At 40.9% G+C, this 9678-nt stretch overlaps 1 protein-coding gene across 3 annotated transcripts in view; it reads left to right on the forward strand.

Moving 5' to 3' along the window:
* The window catches only part of LOC107089879 (angiomotin-like), a 41509-nt gene that overhangs the window by 2824 nt on the left and 29007 nt on the right, over positions 1–9678 (forward strand). Inside the window, exons 1-3 of one of the 3 annotated variants that reach the window (XM_015382905.1) lie at positions 1039–1171; positions 1721–1781; positions 7758–8745. In XM_015382905.1, the coding sequence (XP_015238391.1) occupies positions 1721–1781; positions 7758–8745 (1049 nt within the window). In that variant the 5' untranslated portion in view covers positions 1039–1171. Of the gene's footprint in view, positions 1–1038; positions 1172–1720; positions 1782–7757; positions 8746–9678 lie in introns of those variants that run through there. The other 2 variants (XM_015382906.1, XM_015382904.1) reach the window with 2 other exon arrangements.

Here is a 9678-nt window from a genome sequence, read left to right on the forward strand (position 1 = left end):
TGGTGAATTTCAATGGTGAAGTCCTCTGGAAATCTTCAATAATTGTTGTTGATTGCAGATGTGTCTAGTAGTTCCCATTGATTCTGCTTGTAAAGTGAGGAGTGGGCGCTAGGCTTACCGCACCGTGACGTCACTGCTGGAAGATGGCAGGAGGGAGGGGTTACTATATTTGGGCAAAAATGGCCTATTGCCTATATATATATATATATATATATATATATATATATATGTATAGGTATATACACACATACAGTTACTGTTAGGGACCAACGATGGATGTAAAGGGGTTAATATCACCACTCTCACATTTTAAGAACAGAAACCACCAATATTATTCAAATTTGACAGGTGCAGGTAAAACTAAGAGGAAGATTAGTGTGAGGATGAATACAGAGATCATTAGCCAGAAGCCCAGTTAAGACAACAACAACAACAATCTTCTACTCTATCTATAACCACTAGCTAAATCAAATTAATTACATTTATTTAAACTCAAATATACTTTATTGATCTATAGAGAATTTAAATGTTGTAAGTCTGGCTGTAGGCAGGAAGGATTTACTGTCTTTTTCACAGCAGATCTGGAGAAGATTCTGACTGAAGACATTCTGTTGTTGTTTGACAGTCAGATTTACTTTTAGATTATTTAACTGTTTGTGATTTAAATGAGCATTTAGCCCGGGGCTTAATAATGCAGTTATTACCCGTCCAATCAAGCACTTATTTTCTTATCTTTTTGTGTATTGGGAGATGGCTTGGCCAAAAATGTTCCGACTTGCTTGCACTGACCTGTTGTGTTTTTATGTTTCTGCATAAATCCACTCAAAGAAAAAAATCCTTTTTTAAACTAATCTGTAAAATCTCCCATGAATAAAGTAGGAAAAATGTTACTCAGCGAGTCGTCCTCCTGCAGGTTGCTTGTAGCGTTGCTGTAGTGTGATACACTGGGATAGAGGTGCAGTTCCAGCTGAACGGCTGCCAGACTCACCTGTCTACCACCTTGCCCCACCTGTTTCAGGGTGGGAAGAATGTAAGGAGCAGCACATGGAAAAACATTTCCCTTTTTGTTCGCGCTGGAGCTCGAAGTTGGTAGGCGCCTGATTTCTGGATAAACCTTTTGGAGCTCATTGGATCATAGTTTATAAAGACATTTTTATTTCAAACTAAAAAGGTAGGAGAACTTTAATGTTTTTTATGGGTTTTGCAAGAAAGCAATATAAAAAAACATGGCTTTTAAGATCAAGTAGCAGGAGGCAGCCTTTGTTGTTTATCTAATCAGTTATGTTAGGACTTTACAGGCCGTATTAGGGTGAGTGTTTGCATATTTCTATCTTTACCTGTGAGCCATGTTTCAAAGACAGATTTATGGCAGTTCTAGGTTATTATTTCTATGGGTTGGTTTAGATGAGAAGTTTGACATACTGATAATGGGCAGGTTTGGTAAGCTTAGCTGTTTAGGTCAAACACAAATGGACTAATGAATAAGAGTCAATACAAAGTCCTAATTTGGTTAGAAAGGCACATTTCTGGTTGATTTATATGTTCATGAAAAGTATTGTTTTTATCACTTTATCCAAAAAGGATGAAAACAAATGTAAAAGTAATTGTAAAATGTAAGAGGATTTACAGTCTGGAGGAAGGTTTGTTTGGCTGTCTACACCTAAACAAAATGTTCCTTTTATAAACGGCCATTTTCCTTTTCTGTCTCATTTACTTACAGATGTTTCGGAAAAAGGCATCGTCATCTTTGAGGGTGACGAAGATAACTGGAAACTCCACATGTAACAGCATGATCTTTTCCTCTCTCTTACCTGGGTGTAAAGTCAGACATTCAGCTTTGTCAGTAGAAGCCACACAACCAAACCGTTATGCTCTATCCCTACTCCCATCATTTTACCCACAATGCTTTTTCGGATACTCAAATACTAACGTTTGTACATTTTAAGTACATGTTGGTTGGTTTCTCAGACATTGATGAATGTTGAATTAAAATGTGTAAATCTGTCTCTAAAATGAGCATTTTCAATTTTCTTGACTCAACTTCAGAAAAGTTTGAATGATGTTTATTGTAACTTTATATCTGTGATCAATTTACTTTGCTAATTCAAAATAATTAGCAATCCCCATGTTCACAGAGGAACATTTTGAAGATTTACTGTCCCATTCATCAGTTGAAAATGCAGGATCAGTGACTCCTGAGGTCAATATTACATAAGAAGTGAACCGTAGAACTTCTGTAAAAGTTTAGCTTCAATCTATTAAGTATTAAAGATTTCGCTTTGGTAACCCTCTTGCCAATGAAATTTTGCAACATGGAATTTTAGATAACCAAAGGCCGTAAATATATGTACTCGTAAGTGATCTCCTGTGTGAAATGCATTCATACAGCTTAAGTCTTCCGCATGCGCAGTAGAGGACGCAATGACATCACAAGCAGTGTGTTTACAGAAGTAAAGATGGATGGTAGTGCTGGAGCACATCTAACGATCTTTCCAAACCTTACAAACCCAAAACTTCTCAATATGGTTTAACATACCGTAAATACTGCTCTCCGCTTCGTTGTCCCCCATGGTTGTTGTTTTTCTTGGCACCTCTGCGTAGCAAGACGCAGAATAGTGACCTATGTCGGCTACTAATGGCCTTCAGGTCAGATGAATGTGGCCTGGACGTTCAGACACAAGTCGCATTTGAAAAGATCGGGTTCGTATCGGATTCAGGACCACAGACCCAAGTGGCCTGGGTTGCATTGGAAAAAAATCGGATCTGTGTTGTTTAGACTGTCACGAAAAGATCAGATAGAGGTCGCATGTTGGTAAAAAAAAATCTGATTTGGGTCACTTCAGGCTGCTGAGTGAACGTAGCCAAAGTTGGATTCATCAAAAAAAAAAGAAAAAATGATTTCAATTTATTGCATGCAATAATAGAAAATACAGTTAGGGTATTGTTTTTTAATCCCGACCATTTTTGTTAATGTAGTTTTTAAAATGTTCCTTTTCTCCATGTGCTATTTAATTTATAATGACACTTTTCAACCCAATCACTTCATCAGCCAATCGATGTATGCGAGCCGCACGCCCATAAGCCACATTTTCTCTACCGTGCCGAGATCGGTCTGAGCCCGGTAGCCGAGATAACTGTTGAGTGTAAATGGTACACACAACTGAACCGGACTGTGCCAGAGACAACCGGACCGCGCTAACATGGTACTAGGTCATCATTAGGGTTCGGCGCAGTTCAGTTCTGACACAGTTCTCAGATGACAAAGAGCGCATGAGAAGAGCCGTCATCTATTTACAGACAACCCTACATAATCCAGAAACACAGACATTCATACCATCTTCCTTACCGTGCCACATGATGTCCAGTAAGGATTCTGCTTAGCAATGTGATGAACCTTAGCATTTGTCGTGGTTTCCTGCATCTGTGAGCCCTGATTATACTATTGTTTGTCGTATCCACTTCCCTAAAGCTGACTTTTTAAAGTAAAGGCTGCTTTCTTTGCCTGACTCCACTAACTTCCTGAATGTTACGGGCGCCACCATGTTGATTTGCTGGTTTACCTCTAGAGAACATTAGAACTGTTGATCACCACTAGGAGGCGAGGAAACCGTGCTAGGGTGGTGTGTTAACGGTCGTAATGAACAGAGCTCAGCGCGGTTAACTGATTCAAGCTAGGCACGGATCTGTTTTCAGAGGTAGTGTAAATCGGGCTATTGGCTGACCTTAAACAGTTTTCCTTGGTACCTGCTCACCAGGCAGTTTGTGACAACATCTGCTAGGTGAACGTTCTTAGTTGAGGATGTAACATTAATACTAGCACCTAATTCAGTCTATAAATGCCAGTAGGATAATAATAGGGATCATAATTGCTTATAAAGATGTTACCATCAAGGACACTGTTGTGGATAGCCCAAGAGCCATTGTGCATCATGTCCGTATGAAAAATATACAAGAGGAACTGTCCTCAGGTGACGGTTGATCAGATCTCAGAATCCAGCACTCCAAAATTTTTTGTATGTGGCACAACCATTGGGGGTTGTTGCTAATATGTTTTTTTTTGTTACCTAGCACAATTCAGCGGAGGCTGGTGGAAGAACAGCTAAAGTAATCTGGAATTCAACATGTCAACATTCATATAGTGCACACCCTGGTTTATCAGATCTTTAGGCTTTCCTAAAGGGTCCGGTAGTATCCTCCCCAGAAAAAGTTAAAATTTAGACTATCTGAAATCCAATTTCCTGCAGTTTGAGGTGAATGCAGCTAACCTTTAATCTTTGTTCCAACACTACTTTTGTCCTGATTATGGGAAGTATGTGTGTTTAACTAGAGGTGGAAATTTCATTAGGAAGACATGAGATCATAGTTGGGTACAATGTTATGTTTCATAGGTTAATTCAAATAATCACAAAGTGTAATGCTATGTTCACACCCCGATTGCGTCTGCTCGGACCCCCACATACCGCTGGCGTGCTGTCACTGGGAATCCCAAGCAGCAGCTGCCTCAGACCTGGTCCCCTCTTGGGGGTAGATGTTAGCATTTTTCAGGACTCTAATCGCCAGGATAATAAAAGCGAACATATTTTGCCCGCAGGTTCTACATTTTAAGTTAATTTAGGCGTTAAACTGTTTCAGAGGAGTGATCATAGCGCTCTGCATCAGCAGTGATGTGTCTGACTCCCTGCCAGCTCCCAGATCAGCTTCTCTGATTGGTTGATGTGACGCATTGAGCAACAGAAATTTTATATTTCCAATTCCAGCATCAGCTGCATGTGAAATTTTTAACATTTCAGATAAGTTTCTGGAGGAAAATTAGGGTATACCATAGCCGTACATCCCTAAAACAAGGTGTACAAAGTAGTCACATACGTATTGCTAGTTAAAAGCCAGAGAGCCTTATTCAGATGTTCATAGTATTAACTGACTAATTGATTGTAACTCTTTATGGCCTAGCCACTGGCTTTAAACTTGTCCCGCCATGTCCTTGTTTCTGAGAGGTGTTAAGTAATGCAGGGTGATTGAAACTATAAACAATTTGCTTTGCTAGAAGCAGCAAGCAGTAGATTCTGTAAGAACCAGCCTCCAGCTGTCCAAAGTGTTCTTGTTACATAGCAGGTGTAAGCTCTAAATCTGGCAAACTGCTAAAGGGTAAGACCACTTTTGTATTTATTCATTTTTTTCTCATCTTGACCATCTCTAATCTGTTTTGTTTAAAAACTATGAGATTTAGTTTCTGAAGCTTGACTAAATTATTGTTGACTGCAAGGAGATTCTTTAATTAATGCGGTTTGTTAAGGTTTATCACAGGGTCTCTACAGGTACGTTCACACTAAGCGTGAAACTGGCAAACATTTTGCAAGTTCCACCTGCTTATGCTCGCCTTAAATTTTGCCTGGCCTTTGAAAATATTTTGCACAGTCATCAGATCTGCTGGCTGTTGGTTCCCCTCACCATGGAGGACAGGGATTATACAGAGTGAGTCGCAATGCTATTTATTTATTTATTTATTTTCTTACTTTTGAAAGCCTAACCAAGCTGTAGGCATCTTTGGGTGCACCAGATTCCCAGAGACGGAACCAATACCAGCACCCCTTGTAGAGGCTATGTCTGAATAATCCAGTTCAGGGCCCTTTTATCATGCGATTGGGGACAAATCACCTGCACAACAGAGGAAAGGTGAGATGTTGTTCTGGAGCTCGAACAAGAGCAGCGAGAAAACAGAACATCAGTAGAGAGAGAACCAGAACCCTGAAGAGGCCACCAGCCAGGAACTACAGTGGGACATCAGACAAGCTCGCTTGTTGGACAGAGCGCTAATGCAGGGGAGAAAAGGCAATGGCTGGCTGGTGTCTGGGCTGGAGGTAGGATGAAGAAACAGTCCTCTTAGGGCTAAATTAAAAAGGCTTTTTTTTAAAAGCCACCGACAGACCTCTTATCAGCATTCTCTACTTCATCCTTTTTTTTTTTTTACATTTTAACATCTCAGCTGTCTCTTTCACTGTGAGTCACAGTCACATCTAGCTCCTGATTGGATTTTGAGAAGCAAATATGAACAAAAATGTTCAACTCTAGAAAATTTCACTTCACATACTACAGGAAGGGAAGCAATCCAAATTCTCTTGAAGGCCATTTTCAATTAGAATAGAATAGAAAATCCCTTTATTGTCCCACAATGGAGATAATGTGGTGTTTACAGCAGCTAAAGATTGTTGCAAGTGGTCACATAAATATGGACCTTACAAAATGTACAAAAATAACAGATAAAGTGACAAAGTTAAAAAAGTAAACAAATAAAATACTGTACTATACAGTGTTTTTACAATATAAAAACTACACCTGGAGGGAAAAAAAAATGCTTTATTTAAAATTGATAATACTTGACTAAGAAGAAGGCTGCATGAATTACTAGTAGCCTGTCTATAAACTGTTCATGGTGTCTGTTTAGGTCGCTGAGGATGTGTGCTGGACATGACCACATACTCCTAACTCATCCAATAAAATTCCTGCTTGAGATTCAGCTCCTTCGTGTGCAAAGTGAAGGAGAGCTTGTGGTGTTACCATAAACATATACTTGAATCAGTAAAACTTTAGAAATCTTCTGTGACACTTTTCGTAAACTCAGCCTGATACCACATCCTATAAACTAAGCAGGTTTCTAAACTTTACATTACTATGGCCAGCATGCAGCTTTTTCATTTGCAATACTGTTACAATGTCCTCAAATGTCTAAGAACTAATTTTTGTACTGAGATTTTTAGGAATTGATAATAAAAGTGACCAAACTTGATTTAACTTTCCAGGTTCTGATGAAATGTCAGACTTCGGTATACTTTTAAAGTACGATTCTTTGTACTGGTGTTACTAAGGTTAACGCAAAGGAAGAAAACCCCACAACTGTTTAACTGTATCTTTGTATTTGTACTGTCAGATAACAACCATATAAATAACACTATGAAAAACAAATTTAGATGTTGTTAAAACATTTGAAGTGGGTGTGTCGCCACACAGAAAGGTAGAAAGAGTTCAGCTACCTTGCAGATCCATGCCTGCAAGTAGAAATAAACACTTTTTCATGCAATGGTTAAGGGCTGGTTATCCTCCCGCAGCAGTGTGTCGCAGTGAGCTTGTCACAGGTGTGACGCAGATATTTTTGATTTATGCCCAACTATGAAGTGTGGTCTGCGCTATGTTATTCCATACCACAAGACAAGAGGGCCAATCAGGAACTATCTGTGGGGCAAGTCTGTCCGACAACGGAGGGACATGAGAGCGAAAAAAAGCGGGGATCCAGGTGGAAGAAGGGTCCCAGCTTTTTCGCGCACCTCGCTTTACTAGCCGGTAAGGCATAGTGTAGAGCGGATGTAGAATTGACCGATCAGAAGCCTCCTGTCTGCGGTCACCTACAATTTTTACGAGGTGCATCAGAGTGTCTGCCGTTGGGGAGGGCATATCGGCGCTAACTGCGTCACACAAGCAGACGACCTGGTTTCTGAGCATAAACCAGGCTTTTCAGTGAAGTCCTGTAACAATGTACTCTGGGCAAGAAATCTCTGAAAAGCCTGAGGTGAAACATTTACAAGTTTGGGGTTAACGCAAAGGAAAACCGAAATAAAATGGCAATCGCAGTTTTGGTGAAAAGTGATTGCAGTTTCGATTTTTGGCAAAATAGTTCAGCCCTACTCAAGAATCCTCTCACCTTTTCATAAAGTTACTGATTTTTATTCTACATGTTCTTTTCTCCTGTTTGTCTTTGAATATAGACAGGGGGCGTAGTTTGTCCTTCCACGAGGTCCGTTGCCAGCGGGAGATGGAGATGAGGGGCACAACTGAAGAGCCTTCTAATAACAGTGTATCAGGTGGTGGGAATACAGTCCTCCATCGTCTCTTGCAAGAACAGATGAATCGCAACTATGTGCTCCAACAACAGCAACAATCCGGAGGAGGGGTGGGTGGAGCAGCAGCGGGAGGAGGGGGTGGAAGTGGTTATTCGGTACCAGGACAGGCAAGCTGTGACGATCATTCGGGGAGTGCTCAAATTGCACGTCAAGAGCCCCAGGGACAGGAGCTTCAGACGGACAGTGGCCTGGAGAAGGTTGGCTCTCTCAGAGTTGGAGGGCATGGGGGAGGTAGTGGAGGTGGGGGGTGTATAGGCTCTTGTGGAGATGCAGGGGCTAGTGGAGTAGGTGGGATCCCCCAAGGACAGTGCCCAAACCTAGAAGATCTGCCCACATATGAAGAGGCCAAAGTGCAGTCACAATACTTTCAACGCCACAGTTCTCCTCAGCAGCAGCAGAGCAGCCAGGCCCAGCAGCCGTTGGGTCCTACTTTTTATGTCCCCGGTTTAAGCGGAACCAAAGTTCGCACCGAAGGTCGCCCAACTCTTCAGCGTGTCAGCGGTACAGGGAAGATTCACCAAGACGATGGACTCAAAGATCTAAAGCAAGGACATGTGCGTTCTCTCAGTGAGCGACTGATGCAGCTCTCATTGGCTACCAGTGGAGTGAAGGCCCATGCTCCTGTAAGCAGCACGCCACTCTCACCGCAGCTACCACAGTCCGGACCGCCTGGAGACTGCTACAAGCCACAGCATCGTGGCCCACCCCCAGACTATCCCTTTAAAGGAATGTGTTCTCCGGGCGGTAATCCAGAATCTGGAGGACACTATTATCAGGAGCGTAGAGAAAGGGATTACTCAAGGGAGGTTCCAACTGTTCGATATCAGCCTCCCCCGGAATATGGCTCTTTCAGGTAAGGACCATACAAACACCCACATGCATGTTGTGTCACACTATCCTTGTATTAACATTACACTGACTTCCAATCATTTTCCACCCATTTTTAATGGCCTAAACCTAAATATTACCAATGCACACCTAACCCAAACTCATACCTTAGTCTTAAACTTAAGACCTTACCTCATGGAGACCAGAGGTTGGTCCTCACAGGTACCTTCAAAGAGTTGAGTTTTCTTCTTTTTTCTGAACAAGTAGAAGAAATTTGAAAAAAGTTTTTTTGTGTTTTTTTTTTTTTTCCATTTCTTCCGGAAGAAAGTCTTTGTAATATATCTTAAACTGGGATAGTTCCATTGAAAAGTCAACTTGCTATAACCACCAGGCTACACAAGGAGATATATTTATGAGAATACACACAGTGACAATTAAGAATCTATATAATTTATTAAGTGTATATGTAATCCAAATCCAAATGAATGAATAGCTATTGGTCACAAATATGCAGCCTTACAGCTTGTTGAAACACTGCTTTTACACATAAAGAACAGCAGCAATATAGCAGCAAAATACAGTTTAGTAGTCCAGCTCACTCTGGCCACTTACCATTCGGAAACACAATACAAGTTGTGAAGCCTTTGCCACAACAATCTTCAAGATGGTTGATAAATAGTTAAATAATAGCCAATATGGATGATAATGTGTAGAGCCTCAAGAAGAGATCTGATTCTTAAAGGGGAACTTCGTTTATTTTTACATTGGACCCTTGATTTTCCGTTATTACATCATGTTCTACTCACCCATATGAGTTTAGTGTCATTTGGAGCCGTTCTGAAGATATTCCGTTAGGTTATATCCAGGTAACGTCTTCCTATGGGCAACGACTTGAAGGCTCAAACTAAACTGTTCATTTATGGTACACCAGCATTCATAACATGTGGGCCAATCACTT

This window comes from Cyprinodon variegatus, unplaced genomic scaffold (genome assembly GCF_000732505.1).
Source record: "Cyprinodon variegatus isolate N-32 unplaced genomic scaffold, C_variegatus-1.0 Scaffold269, whole genome shotgun sequence".
NCBI classification, from domain to species: domain Eukaryota; kingdom Metazoa; phylum Chordata; class Actinopteri; order Cyprinodontiformes; family Cyprinodontidae; genus Cyprinodon; species Cyprinodon variegatus.